This window comes from Kryptolebias marmoratus, linkage group LG19, assembly GCF_001649575.2.
Source record: "Kryptolebias marmoratus isolate JLee-2015 linkage group LG19, ASM164957v2, whole genome shotgun sequence".
In the NCBI taxonomy this organism is placed as follows: Eukaryota; Metazoa; Chordata; class Actinopteri; order Cyprinodontiformes; family Rivulidae; genus Kryptolebias; species Kryptolebias marmoratus.
The window spans coordinates 13,374,790-13,397,574 of NC_051448.1; the positions used below are offsets into that span (position 1 = coordinate 13,374,790).

Here is a 22,785-nt window from a genome sequence, read left to right on the forward strand (position 1 = left end):
TTCTATCTCCTCCTTTGGTTGTGTTATTATACCAACAAAAAATGTGATGACTAAAAACATGCATGTTAGGTTAATTGGCAACTCTAAAATGTTACTAGGTGTGAGTGAAAGCATGAATGGTTGCCTGTCTTGTTTGTCTCTATGTAGCCCTGTGGTAAAGTGACACCCTGTCCACAGTGTATTCTCCTTGTGGCTCAATGACTGTAGGAAATAGTCACCAGCTCCTCACAACCCAGCATAGAAAGGCAGGTACAAAAAATAGATGGATGGATGGATGGATGGAAAATATACTTTTGATGAATAAATTTAACATTAAAATTAGGATATTTAATTTTTTGCATGTAGTAAGGTGCAGTCAGTTTTAGAACAGTGATATATACATAAGAACTCAGTTCATTTGCATCAGCATTATATTTCCTTGTTTTTTTTTAGGATACTCTTTGACTACTCATTTTACTTCTGTAACTGACTGTATATTCACCAGTATCAACAGTACACAACCTTACAGAGAAGATGCAGCATAGACCAACCTAAATCCACTGTGGTTACTTCTAACCCTCCTCTTCTCTGCCATTTGATGCAAATGCAGAAACCTGAAATCAACCAAATGAATGGTAAATATGAGCAATTATAAGCTTTTAAGCAAATCTTGGTGCCTATTTTAAATTAGTTATCTCTGCTCTGTGCAAAACAAGTTGATTTCCTTGTTGTTTGATGGAATTAATGTTGCTGTCAGGCAGTAAGTGGTGCAGTGGTTAGAGCTGTTGCCTCACAGCAAGAGGGTTGCAGATTCAAAATTTGACAATGACCTTTCTGTGTGGAATTTGCCTGTTTGCCATGCGTGCATAGGTTTGTTTCTTCCCACAGCCCCAAAATATGCATGTTAGGTTAGCTGGTAATTCTAAATTGTCGCACGGTGTGAGACACTGCATGAATGGCTGTTGTTTTGTTTGTCTCTATGTGGCCCTGTAGTAAACTGATGACCTGTTCAGGGTGTACTCTGCTTCTCGCACAACAGTCACCAGCTCTCACATGACTCTGCATGTAAAAAGCAAATCAAGAAACTGAATGGATGGATTGAAAAATGTTTACTGTGGTGGTCAAGATGGAACACAGCAGAAAATACAAATAGAAACATAACCAAAAACAGACTGAGCAAAACAACACGCGAAACGAAATTAAAACCAAAAAATGATTATCAAAGCAAAACTCAATGCAACAAAAACCCACAGATGACAGTAACCTTCTCCAAGGAACCACTCCCACAAAATGAACAAATGTCCACGCTGAACCAGGTCGGTGAAGGATTCCTAGAAGAGGGAAATCAACAAAACAAACATTCTCACCATACTCCCCTTGTCTTGCTTTACCCATGTCTGGCTAGAAACTTCTGACACAAGCCAAGGAGATGAATTGAGGGAACTAAGTGCAGGACTTGTAGGGCAGGCAGACTATTTGCTCCAACAAATCTTTATTTTAAAGCAAAACCAACCATAACCAGAAACAGGATAAACTAAACTCTTCAAAACAAAAATTGTCACAAAGATTAACACAAGGAATGGCCAGACAGTCAGAGGAATGACCACAAAGATCTGTCAAAGAACAAAAGAACAACATGCGACGAAACAGATTAAGCAGGTGTCTTGAAAAAAATATGCAGTCGAACAATACTTTTACAAATATAGACATCAAAACAGCATTTCTTTTAGTGGCCTCTAATTGGGAATATTGAGTATCATTACTGCTGACATAACTAAGTTTACAGTTATCCTTAGCCAGACGTTTTAATCAAGATTCTTAAAAAAGACTCAACATAAATTATTTTTGAGGAAGTATTACATTGAAATCAACCCATCAGAACTTTGCAAGGAAAATTATGTAGCCAAAAATGAAACAGTGGTGTACTGATAAGATCTTAGTTCTTTTGCATTACTATCACATTGTCCTTGTTTTTAAAGCTCCTCCTTGACTAAATGTTTTATTTCTGTAGCTGACTGCATAATTGCAACATCAGTTGTTTGGAACACAACCGTAACTGCAAGACACACCATGGACCAACATTCTCATGTTGTAACTTCTAACTTCTCTGCTCTGGGACCTCTACCTGATCCTTCGTGGTATTCCAGAGGTCTGGTGTTTTCTCTTTGCTTCAGCGTGGGAGTTCCTGGAAACATTGCTGTCATTATTCTCAGACCTAACTGGGAGCACCTGTCCAGCCTGAGCCAGAGTTTGATGCTGAATCTGGCCGTGTCTGACCTGCTCTGTCTGCTGACCCTTCCACTGTGGATTTACGCTTTGCTCTTTGGATGGATATTTAGTCTTGTGTCCTGTAAGCTTCTAGCGTACATTGTGTACTGCAGCATTTATGGCAGCCTGATGACTGTGACTGGATTAAGCATCCAGCGTTACTTCTTGGTGGTGCACCGGCTGGGGTGCCATCAGGTACGAAAAAGACTGCTGCTGGTTTTGCTCTGGCTGGTTGCCTTTATACTATCCATTCCTTACTTGGTGGTTCGGCAGGTAACGAGAGATGAACAGTGGCCAGGCTGCCGTGCTCAGTATTCTTCTGATGCCCAGTGGTTGGCAGTGTTGATTACTGAAACCATCGTTGGATTTGCTTCCCTTTCTACTGTGGCATTTTCATACATTCGTCTCAAGAGGAAAGTTAATCATGCTGCCTTTTTCAACAATCCAAAGACAACTTTACTGATTACCAGCATAATTGTAAGCTTTTTTGTCCTGTGGGTTCCATATCATACCACAAACGTGCTGGGCGTGGCAGCCATTGCTTCAAAACATGAAGTCCTGTTGAAGTTTTACACAAATGCATGGAACATTGTCGCAGCAATAACATTTTTAAATAGTTGCCTAAACCCCCTTCTGTATGCCTATATGTCGTGCAAAATTTGCTGTGTCTGTCAAAAAAAGGAACCACTGAAGCAGAACCCAAGAGCTTCCCAAATTACAAACATCACAACGGTTGCCGAACAATGTTGATATTTTGTTGTTGTCGTTGTCGTTTTTGCGATTTCTGTGCATGGAATAATTGTTTTATGTCAAAATCTTTTATGTAATATTTCTATATTAAGTTGCAGAATATTTTAGGTTTGATTAGAAAACATTGTGACATTGCGGAAAATTTTATCTGATTTTAGCTGGATGCAAAATTCAACTTGTCCTCAGTTGCTGGAAAAGTATTGTTTTGTGATTAATATAAAGAACATCCAACCATCCATTAATAATTTTGCTGCCTATCCATGGTGGGGTTATGGAGGCAACATGTTTAGGAGGGAAAAACCTCTCCCCATCGACATGCTTCAGCTTTTTCTGGGGAATACCAAAGTTCCCAGGCCAGAGAGCATAAATTATTCCTTTAGCAGGTTCTGGGTCGGCCCCGGAGTCCCCTCCCAGTGGGACGAGCCTGAAAATCTCCAAAAGGTGGCACCAATGAGTCATCAGATGCTCAAATCACTTCGACTGACTCCTTTTGATGCTGAGGAGCAGCAGATCTACTTCAAGCTCCCTCCGGATGATGGAGCTCCTGATCTTGTCTCTAAAACTGAGGCCGGCCACTCTATAGAAGAAAGTCATTTTAGACACTTCTATTTGGATGTACATATGTTTATACGGTATATAAAGAACTATTCCAACTATTGAAAAGACACTTTACAAATAGTAACAAATATTTCTTCTGGAGTTTATACCATGACCATATTGACCATCTTTGTCTGCAATTAACCATCAAACACAATCTGACCTAAAGAGACAGAGTTTCTCACATGACGTGGATACTATTTAATTTTTATTTTTCAAGTGTCGTTGGTTCAGCAATTTGGAGGAGGGAGACACAGAGGAGAGCTGACTGACATATATCTCACCAATGACATACGTCATTGCATCTCACTGCCATCAGCATCGGGTCAAAAAAGCAGGAAGACACTGCTAAATCCAAACCTTGAGTCCTCCTAGTGGTCTGGTGCACTTCCATTTTGTGGCGTATGTTTGCAGCTTTAATTACTTGCTTGCGTTTTTGGTTTTAGCAGCATTTTTCTTTTGTATTTGTTGTTTGTAGTTTGCATCATTCGTGTGTTTGCAGTATGTTTCACCATATGCAGAACGTTCAGCTATTTGCTGCACGCTTCCACCTGCTGGCCACTGTAATTTTTAATCTTGCTAACATGCGGACAAATAAACATTTTTAAACAAGAACAAAATACTCTATAGTTTATTTATTTGCTGTTTTTCTTTGATCTGTCATAATTGTGCTCTTTTGCTGATGTCAGTTTCAGTGTATTTGGTTTATCAAAGTGTGCATCTTTTAATTTATATTTTTTCTAAATTAACATTGATATATTACTTTTCATTTTCTTTATAACTGGAATTGATGCCAGCAATGTTTAAAAAACCTATGTTTAGCTTATCTGAATCCAATGCAAAGCTTTTTCATGGGGGAAGTGTGCTGGTTTTGGTAAAAGAAACCAGCAGACCAATCAACCCAAAAGGTCAGGACCTCTGTCAGGGAGGTGTGTTTACTGTTCTTTTGGGGCCAGGCAGACTTTTCCCTGACCTGTTTCAAGCAAACAACGAAAATAATTTCGGAAGCACAGATCACTCCTTCTTTACACCATATATGTAAATTTTCTTGTAGATTCTCAATTCTACAATTCTCTAGATATTTATTGCAGCCTTTGATCAAAAAGAGGTTGACCTCACACACTTGCCTTTTGGACAAAGTAATAAATTTGACTGAAAATAGTAGCTACTCCTTTTCCTATTTTATGAGGAATATGAAAATTCAGATTGTTAGCAGGAATGATTAGAGATGTTGCCTCACTGCAAGAAGGCTGCAGGTTCAAAACTTGTGTGTGACCTTTCTGTGTGCAGTTTACATGTTCTCCTTGTACATGCATGGAGTTTTTTGATCATGTGACGAGATGACATTTAACTGAACAGCCTCGTAATAACCACAACAGAACTAACAAACAACAGAATATCGCTGTCAGTAAATGGTGGTTATCTGTCTATGTGGTGGTTCCTTCACTTCACTTTTCAGTTTTGCAGTTTCCCACCAGAGGGTGCTGCAGGTGTCCACTGGAGGCCAGATCTCTGCAGCACACCTGAAAATGCTGCAGTTCACTCTGTATAACTCTGGCTTCAACCCCACACAAAACCATCTCCCTGGATTTCGCTCCCCTCTCCCTGGCTACCTCTTCTTCAACAGACACATTCTTCAAACCCCCTCAGAGTCGAGCATTCTGGAAACCACCACTCTATTATAGTGTTTAACTTATTTTGCCACTAAATGTGTTGGGACTCAAATGTTATTGGTTTCTTCCCATCTATTTAATTAAAAGTTTTGGAAATAAGACTAACAAAATGCATCATAACTGACTGTATTATGTAAACCTAACCTTACAATTAAAGACATCAGTCAATGTTAAAATAAAAAAGTGAACTGTGTAGTATGGCACCGTCTAAGTATGGCAGCCATAGGTCTCAAAAGTGAAGGCTTTTTAAAGTTTAGTACATAGACAAAGAACATTGTTGGAACTCTAACATTTGTAAATAGTTGTTAGAATCTGCTCTGGTATGCCTTTACTTCTTGCAAATTTTTCCTTGTTTGCTAAAACATAACCAATTTAGCAAAAGAACCAAAAGCTGTCCTTAAAGACAAATATCACAACAAAAGCAGAATCTTGTGTATGGCATTGTCATCACATATCTTTGGCAATTGTTTGTTGTGTTTCAGAGAAATTAATTTTTAGGACTGTAGCATCTGTGGTTTCCTGTGGACACTTTGGCATTTTATATATACCTAAGGTGTGAGACACTGGCGGTGGTATCTCTTAATTTTGTTCAGTGACTGATCGAGAAAAAAGATTATTTTCATTGTTTATGTTTAATTGTTTATGTTTCATTGTTTATGTTAAATAAAATGTAAGTAGTTTTATTTGTACTCAAGTACAAAATAGATTTCTTCTTTTTGCTTCTTGTTCTTCAGTTGACACACAGACATATTTAAGGAAAACAGCAATAAACAACTTCGACTGTTATCTGAGAATTTAGGAAATTTATCATTATTGCAAACATCAGAGACATTTCAGAGATGTTATTTCATTTTCACTTTTGTCGCATAACAAAACACATAACTGTGATAAAACTGAGTAACTTAAAAAAACACCTAGACTTTTTGTCTCAGATGGAAAGAAGGCATGATAACATGTATGAAATCTGTATTTTTCTCTTTTGTTTCATTTGCCATACAGCAAAAAAATATATATTTTGAAACTTTGTGTAGGAAACATTTCAAATTAATATGGTCTTTACCAACATGGAGTTATTTATTAATTTATATTATACTAAAATATCTAGTATTAACTGTAATGTAATTTGGTCAACTTAGGTTTTTTTAAATGTATCTATAAATTTTACATTATCAAAACATCATCAGTACATGCAGCTGTAACTCTTAAAATAATGAAACCAGTGATGTTAGGGGACGTACAGGATCTGTTCTTAACTTCCTATGATCACATTAACCACTTTCCTTCTGTGGCTGACAGCCCATTTACCACCATCAGTTGTTCAGAACACAACCTAACCAAGAGACGCAGCATGGATCAACCTGATAGCACTGTGGCAACTTCTAACTTCTCTTTTCCAGGACTTGAACCTCATTCATCCTGGGTCTCCATTCGTCAAGCTCCTGCAGTGGTGTTGTCCCTCTGCTTCAGTGTTGGAGTGCCTGGAAACATTGCTGTCATTATTCTCAGACCTAACTGGGAGCACCTGTCCAGACTGAGCCAGAGTTTGATGCTGAATCTGGCCGTGTCTGACCTCCTCTGCCTGCTGACCCTTCCACTGGTGATTGATGCTTTACTCCACGGCTGGAGATTCAACCTGGTGTCCTGTAAGCTTCTAACATATGTTGTGTACTGCAGCATTTATTGCAGCCAGCTGACTGTGACTGGGTTAAGTATCCAGCGTTACCTCTTGGTGGTTCACCAGCAGAGGTGCCAACAAGTACAAAAAAGACTGGTCCTGGTTCTGCTCTGGTTGGTTGCTTTTATCCTGTCTACTCCTCACTTGGTGGTTCAGCAGCTGATACCAAATCAGCAGTGGACAGACTGTCGACCTCAGTATTCTTCTGATGCCCAGTGGATGGCTGTGCTGATGACTGAGACAATTGTGGGAATAATTTCCTTTTTTATCGTAATGTTTTCATACATTCGCATCCATAAGAAAGTTAGTCAGGCAGCCTTTTTCAACAATCCTCAGACAACTCGACTGGTTACCAGCATCATTGTAAGTTTTGTTGTCCTTTGGGTTCCTTTTCTTACCACAAATGTGCTGGGCATAGCAGCTATTTGTATCAGCAATAAGGGGCTGAAGAAGTTTTACGACAACTTATGGAACATTGTCACAGCAGTAACATATGTCAACAGATGCCTGAATCCGCTTCTGTATGCCTTTACCTCTCGAAAAGTTTGCAATGTTTGTCACAAACAGGAACCAGTGCAGCAGAACCAAAGAGAGCCAGATATCGCTACAAGTGGAGGACTGTCATAATGACAGAAGTTAAAGATGTTGTTTCTGTCGACAGGACTGAAAAGATTTGTTTTAATGTCAAATGTTATCTTCTCTGCAAAGAAATCAACAATGTATATTTTTGCTGTTATTGTTGAAGTAAGCTGTACAAGATTTTGAGTTATAATCAACTGTTAAACAACATTTTGACTCAAATATAGTGTTTGTTATTACAACTTCACATTTAGATGTGGTTTTCTGACCAATCAGGAAAATGCTGACAAGGATTTACAAACAAAACCAACAAAAAAAATTTCCTGTGATGTGTGTAACCTGAAACAATGCAAATGTTATTTGGAAATTTGTAAGTATGCTTTAGCGTTTATAAAAGAGATGTAACTAAAATATTTAAATACTATTTTTTGAAAAATTGAATTATGTTTGTTCTGTTCATCTAATGACTGTCAGTGACTTCATGAACTCATTTTCTCTGTCAGTTTGAGCTGTTTTGTTTTGCTTTTAATAGCAGCAGACTTTCATATTTAACATTGTGTACTGTTTTCATTTTCTATATATATTCTTTACTGCAATAAACCTCTTATAAGTCATTTTGTTCCTGATAATTGATTACATAGTTCCTTCATATGGTGTAGAATTTTCACACACAAAAAATATTCTTACAATTCTTTGAAAAAAATAGTAATTTAATATTTTAAAAAAAGGTCAACATTTAGCATGGAGATTTCATGTAAAAAAGAAAAGCCAAGAGAAAAAACATTCTGAATGCAACATCTTTGTCTCATTGTAGTTTTTTTTTCAAGCAGACTATATGTTATCAAATTATTGTTAAGTAGGGGAAGAATATTTAAAGAAAAAAACATAATTACAGGATGAATGCAAAGCGTGTTTTTGCTTAAATGCTCATCTCTAATAACTGGGAGGCATGAACAATGGAATGTGGTTGTTGTGGAGTTGAAAACAGGAATCGTCACAGGAATTATTAGAAAAATGGTGTTTTTATTTTAACCCAAAAAATTGTTTTTTCTAAACTAAATACTGAGCTCAAAAAAAGGTCAAAGAAACAACAACTGAACTCAGGCAAAACAAATGTGAACAAACTAACTGGCTGCACCAACAAAACAGAACTGACACACAAGGGTATACATACTGGCTGATCAAACCATTACACACAATAGGGATACCTAAACGCAATACAATCACTAACTACAAAACAAACAAGACAGTACAGTTAAGTTTGTTAATAAACTAAACACCAAAGAAGGAAATCAAAAATATTAAACTTTAAATTCAAATATTAAATTAAATACAAAAGCTTATTTAAACAAAGCAAAGTCAAGCTCCCCCTTCCCAGCAGGAACTGGTGGTGCAGTCCAATTATCCCCTGTGCTTTTAGGTGTGCTACACCCTGGCCACCATCCTTCCTCAAGTAACTCCCAGGAACCACATCAGGTGAGAAGCCGGCAAAACAAACAAAGAATTAATCATAAGCACAAACCAAAATGAGCACGAGTTGATAGAAATACAAGTAACTAAATGCGCATGCCTAAAAATGGAACTAATGTATTTTAGTCAACATTTTATTACAAATTAAAGTTTCAGTTTGTTTAATGAATAAATTAGGGTGCACGAGAGTTACCGACTTTAGTGGAGTGTGGCCATGAGTTTGGCCATCACAGTGGTATTGAATCTCGTTGATGAACCTTGGTTCTCTGATACCACACGTGTCCATGACCAATCAAACATGAGTGAGACGTCAACTCTGAGAGCCAATCTGCCAGATATTGAGGGTCAGTGATAACAGCTGTTAACCTGAGACTGGGCCACACCCTGCTGATCTGGAACCAGCAGTGTGTCCATACTGACAACTTTAACATCTATTTGAGCCAATATTGTAATTATTAAAATCAATACTGTCATATGACATTTGAACTCATGCAGTTTTATTTTAAAACCACCACTCTGTTTTAGTGTTTACCTTATTTTGTCTCTGATGTGTTGGTACTCAAATGTTCTTGGTTTCTTTCCATCTATTTAATTAAAAGTTTTGGAAATAAACAATCAAAATGCATCATGACTGAATACATGAAGGGAACCTGGGCTTGCAATTAAAGACATCAAAGAATGTTATTATTTAACTGTGTTAGATTTAATATATGCATATAAGCCCATTTTAAAATCTATTTAAAGCAAAAAGAGAAAGAATATGCATAATACATAGAATAATCTAAATATATATTTTAGTTTAAAACATAAAAGAATCCAAGTCCCCTAAAATATTGTCACTTTCTTTGTACTTCTCTGTAATAAGTTAGGAGTATCAAAATAAAGGGGACTGAATACACAAGCATGACACACTTTTCAAATTTTTATTTGTAAAAGACAATTTTTGAAAACCATGCACCCTTTGCTGTCTACTTCACAATGAAGCTCTACTTTGTGTTGATCTATCACATAAAATTCCAGTAACACATTTTGAAGTTTGAAGTCATAACATGATATAATGTAGAAAGGTTCAAAGATTATTAATATTTTTAAGGCCCTGTAAATGCCATTATTTCCTTTATTCATACTTCTGTGTAATAAGAGGTAATATTCAACTGAAGTGTTGCCCAGAAAAGGCTCTCTTAAGCCCCCTGCTGGTATGATGTGATATTGCACTAAAAACAGGCAATAGCTCAATCTGGGTGCATTTTAACAAATTCAGTGAGGTTCTGCCCTCGACTCAGTCTCAACACATGATGACTTCATGTTAAACATAGAGGAGTAAGTGTAATTACAATGAGGTCTCAGCTGTTTTTGGACTATTTCTGCTTCTGAAGTGTGATAAACTTATTGTAAAATACTCAAATGTACATTTGATGTTTCTTTGTTGTACACACATTGCTGTTATTGTGATTTTCCCCCTAATTTTAAAAAGCTATATTTGTGGAAATGGGAAACTAATTGTGGGTAACAAAGTCATATATTATTTAGAACTACTTAATGGACATGATTTATTGAAATATGTACTGTAGTACCATTCAAAAGTTTACTAAAACTTGGACAAGATCATGATCCTTACTGCAACATTAAAATCCCTCTGCTCACCCCCCTTCAGCTCCACCCACTGATGGCCTGAAAACACTCCAATCACCTTCCTCTTCCACTTTCCTTTTCCACCATTGTGTCCGGCGTACTGCCTCAGGCGGACATAAACGCCTGCTCCTGTTGCTCCACGCTGAGCGTCACAATGCTGATGCATCAAATCATCGGACTCCTTCACTACGGAACAAAAGCGATAAATCACCTTCTCATCTTGGCCACCAGACGGGCTTTTGTCGGTGTCGTAGCCTGAGAAGTGGATTCGTGCCAGCGGTGAAATGTTTCAGCTTGCAGTTTTTTCAACTTTTCCAAACTCTTGTGCGGATAAGAAACGAAAACATCAATGCTAAAATCCAAACATTCTGTTCAAAGAATTCTTTCGGTTTAGACAAACTAATAATCACTATTTCATCTTAGATTATCAAAGTTTTACTTGTTACTGTGTTTATCTTGATAAATTCTCATTCAAAGTAATTACTTAACAGTCATTCCTCTGATATATTCTCTGGTAAGTAAGTTCTTTTGCCTTCTCCCTTCTTCAGGGGTTGCCACAGCAAGCAAACTCGCATGAATGATTTGGCAATTGTTTTTACGCTGGATGCCCTTCCTGCCGCAATCTGGGCTTGAACCTGCAACCTCAGGAGTACAAGACCACGGCATTGAAGTGAAGTGAAGTGAGATTTATTTATATAGCACTTCTCAGCAACAAGGCTATCCAAAGTGCTTTACAACAGAAACAAAACAGAATCCAATACAGCAAATACATATACATTGGATATAGATATATGTAATATAACTTTGTCTCTGCTTTGTTTGAAGGTAATGCCTATTTCTGGTCAGTGTGTGTTGTGTTTCACAGAAATGTATTTTTAGAGCTGTAGCATCTGTGGTTTCCTCTGAAGGCTTTGGCATTTTATATATACCTAATGTGTGAGAGGCAGGCGGTGGTTTCTCTTAATTTTGTTTAGTAACTGAGTAGTTAAACTTGAGGTTGTTTTTTTTTATGCTGTATTCAATAAAATGTAAGTTTGTAGATTTGTACAAGGATAAATACTTTATTTCTTCGTTTTGTACTCGTTCTTCAGTTGACACACAAACAAATTCAAGGGAAACAGCAATAAACCACATCTAATGTTGTCTAAGACATTAGCATATTTATGAGTACAGCATTAATTACTGTTCAGGGACAATTCAGACATGTTATTTGATTTTCACTCCTGCAGACCACTAAACACATGACCCTGATGAAACTGACAAACTCCTCAAAACCAATTGTCAATTGGTTGTCTCAGATGGGAAAAAATAGTAATGAAGCATGTATGAAATCTGTATGCTGTTCTTTTGTTTCTTGTAATAAAACCTATTTTGGAATTTTGTGTAGGTGATATTTCAAACTAATATGGTGTATACCAATGTGCAGATATTTATCACTTCATATTGTGCTTGATGATATAGTCATAACTGTAATATAATTTGGTCAACTTAGGTTTTTTGAAATGTATCTATAAGTTTTACATTATCAAAACATCATCAAAACATGCAGCAGTAACTCTTAAAATGATGCAGCCAGTAACGTAATGTGACGTGCAGGATCTCAGTTCACTTCCTATGATCACATTAACCACTTTCCTTCTGTGGCTGAGAGTACATTTCCCGCCATCAGTTGTTCAGAACACAACCTAACCAAGAGACGCAGCATGGATCAACCTGATAGCACTGTGGCAACTTCTAACTTCTCTTCTCCAGGACTTGAACCTCATTCATCCTGGGTCTCCATTCGTCGAGCTTCTGCAGTGGTGTTGTCCCTCTGCTTTGTTCCTGGAGTTCCTGGAAACATTGCTGTCATTATTCTCAGACCTAACTGGGAGCACATGTCCAGACTGAGCCAGAGTTTGATGCTGAATCTGGCCGTGTCTGACCTCCTCTGCCTGCTGACCCTTCCACTGGTGATTGATGCTTTACTCTACGGCTGGAGATTCAACCTGGTGTCCTGTAAGCTTCTAGCGTATGTTGTGTACTGCAGCATTTATAGCAGCCAGCTGACTGTGACTGGGTTAAGCATCCAGCGTTACCTCTTGGTGGTTCACCAGCAAGATTGCCAACAGGTACAGAAAAGACTGGTCCTGGTTCTGCTCTGGTTGGTTGCTTTTATCCTGTCTACTCCTCACTTGGTGGTTCAGCAACTGGTACCAAAACAGCAGTGGACAGACTGTCGACCTCAGTATTCTTCTGATGCCCAGTGGATGGCTGTGCTGATGACAGAGACAATTGTGGGAATAATTTCCTTTTTTATCGTAATGTTTTCATACATTCGCATCCATAAGAAAGTTAGTCAGGCAGCCTTTTTCAACAATCCTCAGACAACTCGACTGATTACCAGCATCATTGTAAGTTTTGTTGTCCTTTGGGTTCCATATTTTACCACAAGTGTGCTGGGCATAGTAGCTATTTGTCTCAGAAATGAGGGACTTCAGAAGTTTTACAAAAACTCTTGGAACATCATTGCAGCATTAACATTTGTCAACAAATGCCTGAATCCACTTCTGTATGCCTTTACTTCGCACAACATTTGCAGTGTTTGTCAAAAGCCTAAAGCAATGCAGCAGGACCAAAGGGAGCCAGATACCGCTACAACTGGAGGACTGTCATAATGACAACAGTTAAAGATGTTGTTTCTGCCCACAGAACTGTTAAATGTTATCTTTTCTACTAAGAAAATATTTTTGCTGTTATTAAAGTAAGCTGTAGAAGAGTTTGAGTTTAATATAAACTGGTAAACATTTTGACTCAAGGTGTATGTTATTAAAACTTCAGATGTGTTTTTTTTTGATAATCAGAAATCAATTGACAAAAATGTACAAGTCAAACAGATCTTTTTTATTTGTGTAGCTTGAAACAATGCAAATGATTTTTAAATCTTTTTCTGCTTAAGCATTCATAAGGTAGATCTAAAAATAATGAAATATTCTTAAGTATTGAACCTTGTTTCTTCTGTTCATCCAGTGACTGTCAGTAAATGCATGAATTCATTTTAGCCTCTGTCAGTTTGATCTGTTTTGTTCTTAATGCCAGCAGACTTTCAGCTTTTACATTTTGTGTGTGTGTTGTTTTTTTTAATAAACAGACATATCTCAACACAAGGGGAGGGAAATGGTTTGATGCTTGGCCTTTAAATGCACTACTCACAGAGCAAGGTAATCAAGTGACAACGCCATCTTGGGAATTGCACCCAAGGAAGTAGATGCAGCACCAATAAGGCGTTCAGGTTCGACACCCAAATGAGAAAGAGACGTGGTTCCACAAGTCAAACAAAGTTAAAAAACAAATTTATTTCTCATTCGCTTAAAAACATTTTAGACAAAAACCACAATGGAAGGCGAGCGGAGAGTGTGCAGCACTGAGGCCTAGAGTGGGGAGGGCTGTCCAAGCAGGGAGAACTTGTCCCTAAACTATGACAAAAAAATAAAACCAAATAGATCACCCCAAACACTTGTGGACATGCATTCAGCCGTGAAGAAATCCCCAAACCAGCCACTCGCACAGCACCCAGGACCGGTCCCCCTAGAGGTCCTCCATCTCCTTATGCTCTCAGCCTGCACAAAAGAAAGGGCAAGTAGGGTTATACAAGAAAAATACCAACTAACCAAAATTTGGACAAGAATGAATTCACAAGAGGCAACACTAAAAGAGGTATCCTAACCTCAGACATACACCCATTAAGATCACATCCTTAAGAGGTCCTAAAACTGAAGCTGCTAATGGCAGCAAGGCAGGATGCCTTGCCAAAATTCAAGAACATAACCCAAAACAATTATAGCACAACAACACAACACAAAAAAACATAAATAAAAAACCTGCAGCCAGGTCAACAAAGCAGCAGGGTCTCCACTGAGCTTCAGCAGTGTCCTTTCTGAAAAGAAATTTAATTGTTTAGGAAAGTGATGAAGTGCAGAGGAATAAGCAGCTTCTACCAGACCCACTGAATTACTCCACCTAAATCAGAGAGTGCCTTCCATCCCAGCAACAGCAGGAGGATCAGCTTGCCAATCATTTCTATTGTGCAAACAATTGGTCAGAATTGCTGTACTTGAACTATTTTGGATGTAAATCCTGACACTGGGAGGCATGGACTGATGACAAGTCATGTCACATCTGTCAATGACCTTCAAGCCACAGCTTCTAAAAGCCACATCTGCAGGGCGTAAACATGGCCCATCCAGATTCCATGTCCCTGAACTCCCCCGGGACATGTGAAAAACTCTGCCGGAGGTATGAGTTGAGGATCAGATGGACAGGTGACTCCACCAGACGCTCCCAGTTCACCCTCAACCTGTTTGGGTTTACCAAGTGTGTGCAGCAGTGTCCCCTTTCACCAGATTGAACTCGCCGCCAGGTGGTGATCAGTTGACAGCTCTGCTCCTCTCTTTACCTGAGTGTCCAAAACATAGGGCCGCAGGTCAGATGACACTTACACACTTACAAAATCGATCATCTACCTTTGGCCTAGGGTGGCCTGGTGTCGAGTGCACCTATGTATCACTCTATGCTTGAACATGGTGTTCGTTATGGACAGCCCATACCTAGCATAGAAGTCCAATAACAGAACACTGCTCAGGTTCAGATTAGGAAGGCCATTCCACCTGTTCTCCCCCTTCTAGATAACTCTGTCATTGCCTACATGGGCATATAAGGAGAACAACAAAATCTCTAGACTGCACCCCTTCCAGGACACTGTTTTTTAGCTTGGCCCAGCCGAGCCCCAGGAGCCAAGGCTCAACCACCAGGTGCTCACCAATGACCTCTCTCACCCCAGGCCCAGCTCCAGGGGTGCCCTTGTTTCCCTTTTTCCAGGCGAGGTATCCTGATGCATAAGTTGTTTCTGCTTTGATCAAAGGTGATGTCTATCTGTGGTCAGTGTGTTTTGTGTTTCAGAAAAATGTATTTTTAGAACTGTGGCATCTGTGGTTTCCTCTGGGCACTTTGGCATTTTATATATACCTAATGTGTGAGAGGCAAGTGGTGGTTTCTTTTTTTTTTGTTCAGAGACTGATTAGTTGGCCTTGAGATGTTTTTTATGGTTTAGGCTTTGTTAAATAAAACTTAAGTAGGTTGATTTGTACTCAAGTACAGAATATTTTTCTTCCTTTTGACACTTTTTTGCCACAGCAATAAATCTCCTTTATTGTTGTCTGAGACATTAGGAAAATTATTATTATTACATTAATTACTATTCAGAGACATTTCAGAAGTTCCATTTCATTTTTACTCTTGCCGCATCACAAAACACATGACCCTGATAAAACCGACAAACTCATACAAAGCAACTGGCAACGGAGATAGAAAAAAGGCTTCAAAGCATAAATGAAATTGTTTTGGTTCTTTTTTATTTTATTTCTTATCATATTCAATTCATATTATACTTTATGATATAGTATTAACTATAACATATTTTGGTCAACTTTGATTATTTTGAAATGTATCTACATATTTTACATTGTCACTAAATCACCAATGCCTGTAGTGGTAACATGCAAAATGATGCAACCAATGATGTAACGTGAGATACAGGATCTCTGTTCAAAACTTCTCACGGTCACATTAACCACTTTCTTCTGTGTCTGCCTGCACATTTCCCACCTTTAGTTCTTCAGAGCACAGCCTTGGCAGCAAGATGCAGCATGAATTATTTTAATTAAATGTGGTCACTTCTAACTTCACCTCTCCTGGACTTCTACCTCATCTCATGTGGGACTCCAGTCATCTGGTCCCTGCAGTTCTGCAGATATTAAAATAATCAGTTTCTCTTTTTTGTTTGTTTTTGTGCTTTTTTATTTTACAGTGCTATAACATAGTGTGTACAAATATACAGATATTCAGCAATTCATTTATTTTATTTTACGGTGTTAACTGTACTTGTAACAACTTCAGCTGTTTTAAAATGAGCTGTATGAATATATTGGACATGACAGTACAATAATTCACCAGGCCTTAAAGCCATAGAATTTAAAAATAAAAAAGGTTGTAATGAAAAAGTGATGCATAGAAAGAGCTCAGGGGTTTCATTTATAAAAGATTGTGTAGGATTTATACTAAGTGTGTGTAAGCCAAAAGCAATTCAGATTTATAAAACCATGCGTACGCACACCAGCAAGCAATGTACCTTCATAAATTACACCTGTACCTAAAAGTTTGCGCACAAGGTCCCTCCTCAGGTTCTGCCATACACAAGCCCACAATCAACTATACAGTAAATGGTCGATGCAAAGCACCTCATGAATGTGAAGGTGTATTTCAATGAGTCAGCTGATCAATGTTTTTCATTGTTACCAATGGCAACCAAATTAAATATCATGATGCAGTGTCAAAAACAAGTGTGTACAATGAGCATGGCTCAGAGTTCGTGTGAGGGCTGAACATTTTCCTGTCAAGTTTGTGTTTCATAGATCACAAATTTTGCATGGAAGGTGATGTACACAAGTTTCAGGCCCAGTTTTGTGCGTACGCCAGTTTTATAAATAAGACCCCAGTTCCTTTGCATTAGTGTCATAATTTCCTCTTGGTTGCGTCTGTCAGTTTGGTCTGTTTTGTTTTGTTTTGTTTTTAGGCACTTTGTATTGCCTTGTTGCTGAAAAGTGCTATATTAATAAACTTGAATTAAGTCTAACTTGACTTAAACTTGACATATATATATATAGAAATGTAGAAAGGTTCAAAGATTATGAATATTTTTAAGGCCCTGTAAATGCCATCACTTCCTTTATACATACTTCTGTGTAATAAGAGGTAATATTCAACTGAAGTGTTGCACAGAAAATGTTCTCTTTAGCCCCCTGCTGGTGTGAAGTCAAACTGTGCAAAAAACAGGCAACTCAGGTCAATCTGGGTGCATTTTAACACTCAGTGAGCTTCTGCCCTCGACTCAGTCTCAACACATGATGACTTAATGTTAGACACAGAGGAGTAAGTGTAAGTGACTAAGTCTGCTTCTGAAGTATGAGTAACTTATTGTAAAACACTCAAATATACATTTGATGTTTCTTTGTTTTACACACATGGCTGTTATTGTGATTTTTTTTCTAATTTTAAAATTAGAATTAAAATTATTTCTCATTTCCCTAAAAATGGGGAAATGAGAAACTAGTATATGGTTAGCAGTGAAACTACATTATGGGTAACAGAGTAATGGTTTAATAGGATTTATTTAGTGAAATTGTTTTTTAAACAGTTTATTGACCCAGACAAAACTTTTTAATACAAGAAGAAAACATGCTGACTGCAGTTAAAAAAGAAAGAGTACTTTGAGACATGAGGTTTGCATGGTGTCCCCGCTACTTTGTCAGCCATGCACACAGCTTGGTCATAGATCAGCTAAAACGAATGCCTGACATCTTGCTTCAGAGAGGCATGTACACTTTGGATCACAAACACCTGAGACAAAAAATAAATAAAAAATACAATAAATGGCTTAGTTTGTTTTATATTTCATAATGATATTGTATTCCTATTTTATAAAATTAGGTATTTAATAATATAAAGGCTGTGCAAAGTGCTGAAGAATATTGCCATTGTTTGTGCATGTATGATGTCCAGAGTAGATGACTGCAACTTCACAGTGATGCCAGCAGGGTGAGACAAATACTGGTACACCATGAGGAATGTGACAATGAAGTCAAATGTTGTTAAGGTAGCCAGTATTTGTTGAGCATCACTGCAGGCTGCTGGGTCCCTGTTGATATACAGTTTCCACTACTTAGACGTACCCTTGGTAGAAGTGCTGGCAGGCTGACTGCCGTTTAGCTGATGTGGTGCAGCAGAGGTCAAGGAGAACTTTTCTTCTGTCTTTGTCAGGAACAATCTGCTTCAACACTGCCTCCAAAAGGCCTGATCTTTTTGGATTATGTAGAAAGAATAAAGAGCAATATTTCAGCCTGTCTATAACATTTCCTATCTCCAGAATGCCTTACCACTATATTAAGTTAAAGGCTGCTGCAGTGGATGTATGTCACAAGTGGTGCCATTTTCTTTATCTCAGCTTGAACACCAACATTTTGCAATGACATGTTTGCCACACCATCATAGCCCTGGCCACATATGTTTCTGGGGTCTAGGCCAGTTTTCTCAATAGTCTGTAGAATTGTCTTGGCCAGAAAAACTCCTGAAATGTGGGAAAGTGGCACAAACTTTAGTGTGTTTGTGGGGGAAATGTATGTTGCATTCCTCATCACAGGTGATGACAAATGGTTCATCGCATTTTCGTTATGCTTGGCAACTACCCGTAGCATACTCAGGAAAGTTCCAGGATTTTTCTCTTCATCAAGTTTCTCTACATCACAACGAAGTGCAATGCACTGCCTGCCACAATTCAAAACAGTCTCAACCACTGCGTTTACCACCTCTCGATTTCTCCTCACGTTTGGCAGCCTTCTGCTCATGAATTAGAGTCCTGAGATTTGCTGCTGTGTTCTCCAATGAGGACACAAAGTCTTTCATTGCCTGAAGTGCCTCATGGTGGTACTTCGCATTATGATGCTCTCTGCTTTTTTCTGCCATGTTGTGAACGAGTGAGTGACAACCCTTCCTTCTGCATTATGTTTTGAGCCGAAAAGAAAACAGCACAGAAAGAATACACCATACGAATGTTGGCTGTATACCATCCATTTCTATTCTTGAAGCCATGCAGGTTGAAAGGATCTGTTACAGCCGCCCCTGTAAGTTCATGGGAATATGTAGCTCAGTCATCTTTGAAATGGGTCTTAAGCATCATGTACTTGTCCCCAGGTGACATGTTGTTAACAGCTTCATCTATTTCAGTGTGGCTCATGGTGACTTGGATGGTCTTTCCAATGTTGTACAAAGAGGCTTGAAGACCTGTCACAAAGAGTTCTGCTTCAAGAAAGGCATACTCAGCACAAGTAATTAAATAATGAATTTAAAAAAATAATTTTATTATTAATCTCTGGAAACATAGTTTATTGATATTGAAGTAGACACAAAGCACATTGCTGGATGGTGATTGATTTCACACTGAACTTGACTTACGGTCAAAAGATGAAGTAAAATTTACTTACTGTGTAATTCAGTTCCTTGCAAAGAACTCGCCATTCACACTTAACCTGAAACCACCTTGACATCCAAGCCATGGATGCTTTTGCCTGAGAAACAAGAAACATTAAGTTTTTTAAATATTCATGCAGAAATACTTCAGTACTTGTGCGAGGTGAGCACAACTCTGTCTAGTTGGTATCGCTCAACCTCAGACACAAGCTCCAGCTCCTTATTTGCTAGTGAGGTGACATTCCATGACATTCTCCAGCCCGGTTACCCTTTTCTGGGCAGGGTACCCTGATGAACAAGTGGTTAGTCCATTGAGATTATTGAATCGCTCTTGGTCTGATCCCTCACCTGAGGCTAATTTGCCTTGGGGACCCTATCAGAGGCTGATGCCCCAGACAACATAGCCCCCAGGGTCACAGAGGTACTTAAACATCTCCAGCACGTTAAAGTGGCGATTCTGCAAAAAGGGGAAACCAAATGATTCCTCAAGCAAAAGTGCAACATTAGAAAACAAGTGTATTAAAAGTGCTTCTGTGAAATGTCTCAAAGTAAACATGAGTCCAACAGATCCAGAAACTTAGTGGTACAAACAATTTATTTAAATACAATAAAGCAAGTAGGAAGAGGTGCATTTGCCTGTTGTAGTGTCAACATATCAGTTACTCATTGAATCCAAAGCCACTATCGTAGAGATAAGATAACCTGAACATTTATGAGAAGCTTCATGAAGGATCCTGTCAGGGTTTTGATTTATTTAACCTGCTAAGAAAGAATCACACCGGAGAGGCTCGTTGTCTTTTTGTGAAGGCCTTCGCAAAAAGGGAAAAATTCCACAACAGCTCCTAACGGCGTGCTGTCCAGGAAGTTCTGCCTGCTTACTTAGGCTTTCTCTTTTATTAAAGGAAGAAGAAAAAAGGGGTTGATCTGAGCCAGCCAAGGTCAGTTCAGATCATAGCAAAAACACATAACACCTCTCTGTTTGGGAGAGCCAGATGGTGTGGCGCCTGCCATCTAACCTTCGCGTCTCATGTAGGCAGTTTTACACATGAGCACAAAGGCTGATAACATAAAAACCCTAACAGATCCTTCAAAGGAAATCTACATCCCATATTGATGATTTTTTTTTTTTTTTAAAAAAAAGGAAAACTCTTGTGGCAGTGAAGTTTTTTGATCATGAGTCGAGATGACATTTAACTCAAAAGCCTTGTGGTAATCTTTTTTTATTTACTATGCAGGTAACAAACACAGAACTGTATGACTTTATATATATAAATAGTTCATCTTTTTTTAAATATAGTCACAGACAAATTCAAATGTTTGTTCTTCTTTGTTCAAAGATAATGTCTATCTCTGGTAAGTGTGTGTTGTGTTTCAGAGAAATTAATTTTTATAGCTGTAGCATCTGTGGTTTTCTGTTTGCACTGTGGCATTTTATATATGTCAGAGGGAGGCAGCCGTTTCTCTTTTTTTTATTCAGTGACTTATCAGTAAAAACTAGAGGTCTTTGTTATAATATTTATGCTTTATTATATAAACTGTAAGTAGGTTGATTTGCACATGAGAACAATAGTTTTCTTGTTTTTTAATTAGTTTACAATCAAACAATATTATCATCTTTTCTAATACATTCTTCAAGTAATTTTTCATTTGTCTTTTTTTTTTATATGTTACATAAAAGTTTTTGATTTAATGATAAACTGTGATGAGAAGAAATAATTTTTTTGATTTAAATCAGCTGCAGGCAAATACATCTTGTCCCTCCACCACTGTTGGAAAAATGCATCAGAAAGAGAGTATGGAAATCAAAATGTCTATATAAACTGCCAAGCTAAAACTCCATCCATCAATTCGTTTTTATAAATTTACCTAATTCTGCTCAAGGTCAAAGGTAGTGACTTCTTCCAGTGGTCCACATGCAAGAGACAGAGTACACCCTGGACAGTCATCTGTCCTAACAGGACCAATGCAGAGATACAAGAAAGACAACCATGCATGCACACACTCACACCTAGGAGAAATTTAGATAAATTTAATTAATTTAAACTATGTTTTGGAAAGTGTGAAGAAACTGGAGGACCCATTCATGCACAAAGAGAACATGCTGACTGCAGATAAAAAGGACCCTGCTGAGGTTTGAATCCAGGAACTTGTACATGTGAGACAACAGTGCTGAAGATTGTTTTAAAGAAAAAGTCTAATGGCAGTAGTGAGGGAAAGTTTTTTTGCACATGTGGGAAGATGACATTTAACTCAAAAGCCTTGTGGTAACCTTTTTTTTTTTGTTTACTATGCAGGTAACAAACACAGAACTGCATGACACCATATATATCAATAGTCCATCTTTTTAAATATATTTACAGACAAATTCCCATAAACTCAGCTTTTATTGTGTATTTTTGTGGCCTTTTCACATAAACCATGTACGTTAAAATGCTTGTTGGTGACATTTGACTCTGCTGTGTTCTAAAGTAATGCCTATCTTTAGTGAAAGTGTGTGTTAGGTTTAAGAGAAATGTATTTTTAGAGCTGCTGCATCTGTGGTTTCCTGCTTGCACTTAACATTTTAAATACACCTATTGTGTGAGAGGTAGGCAGTAGTTCCTTTTCATTTTTTTCAGTGACTGATCAGTAAACTTTAGTTCTTTTTAATGTTTATGCTTTATTCAGTAAAATGTAAGTAGGTTGATTTATACTTGAGAAGAGAATATTTTCTTCTTTTTGTTACTTGCTCTTCAGTTGACACACAGTCAAATACAAGGAAAATACCAATAAACCACCTTTATTCTTGTCTGCGATATTTGGAAGTTTATCAGTGCTGCAATAATTACTATACAAAGACATTTCAGAAATGTGTTTTTTTTTCATTTTCAGTCTGGGGGATCATAAAAAACATATTAAAACATAAAACATATTATCATATTATACTTGATGATATAGTCATAACTGTGTTATACTTTGGTCAACTTAATTTTTTTTTAATTGTATCTGTTATCAATAAATCATCAAAACATGCAGCCGTAACACTCAAAATGATTCAACCAGTAACATAATGTGACATACAGGACCTCAGTTCACTTCCTATGATCACATTAACCACTTTCC

The 22,785-nt window shown here is 37.8% G+C and overlaps 3 protein-coding genes across 3 annotated transcripts; all 3 read left to right on the forward strand.

The window, feature by feature from the left end:
- Positions 1-2,030: 2,030 nt before the first annotated feature.
- Positions 2,031-4,169, forward strand: LOC108247674 (C-C chemokine receptor type 7-like). The gene has a single exon (XM_017435986.2). It carries the CDS (start codon positions 2,050-2,052, stop codon positions 2,995-2,997), a length of 948 nt encoding a protein of 315 aa, XP_017291475.1. The 5' UTR covers positions 2,031-2,049; the 3' UTR covers positions 2,998-4,169.
- A 2,443-nt stretch (positions 4,170-6,612) lies between these two features.
- LOC108247673 (leukotriene B4 receptor 1-like) lies at positions 6,613-7,569 on the forward strand. Its single transcript, XM_017435985.1, has one exon. The coding sequence runs from the start codon at positions 6,616-6,618 to the stop codon at positions 7,567-7,569; it is 954 nt and encodes a 317-aa protein (XP_017291474.1). The 5' UTR covers positions 6,613-6,615.
- A 4,754-nt stretch (positions 7,570-12,323) lies between these two features.
- On the forward strand, positions 12,324-13,515 carry LOC112451385 (leukotriene B4 receptor 1-like). The gene has a single exon (XM_025010529.2). The coding sequence runs from the start codon at positions 12,327-12,329 to the stop codon at positions 13,278-13,280; it is 954 nt and encodes a 317-aa protein (XP_024866297.1). The 5' UTR covers positions 12,324-12,326; the 3' UTR covers positions 13,281-13,515.
- Positions 13,516-22,785: the final 9,270 nt, after the last annotated feature.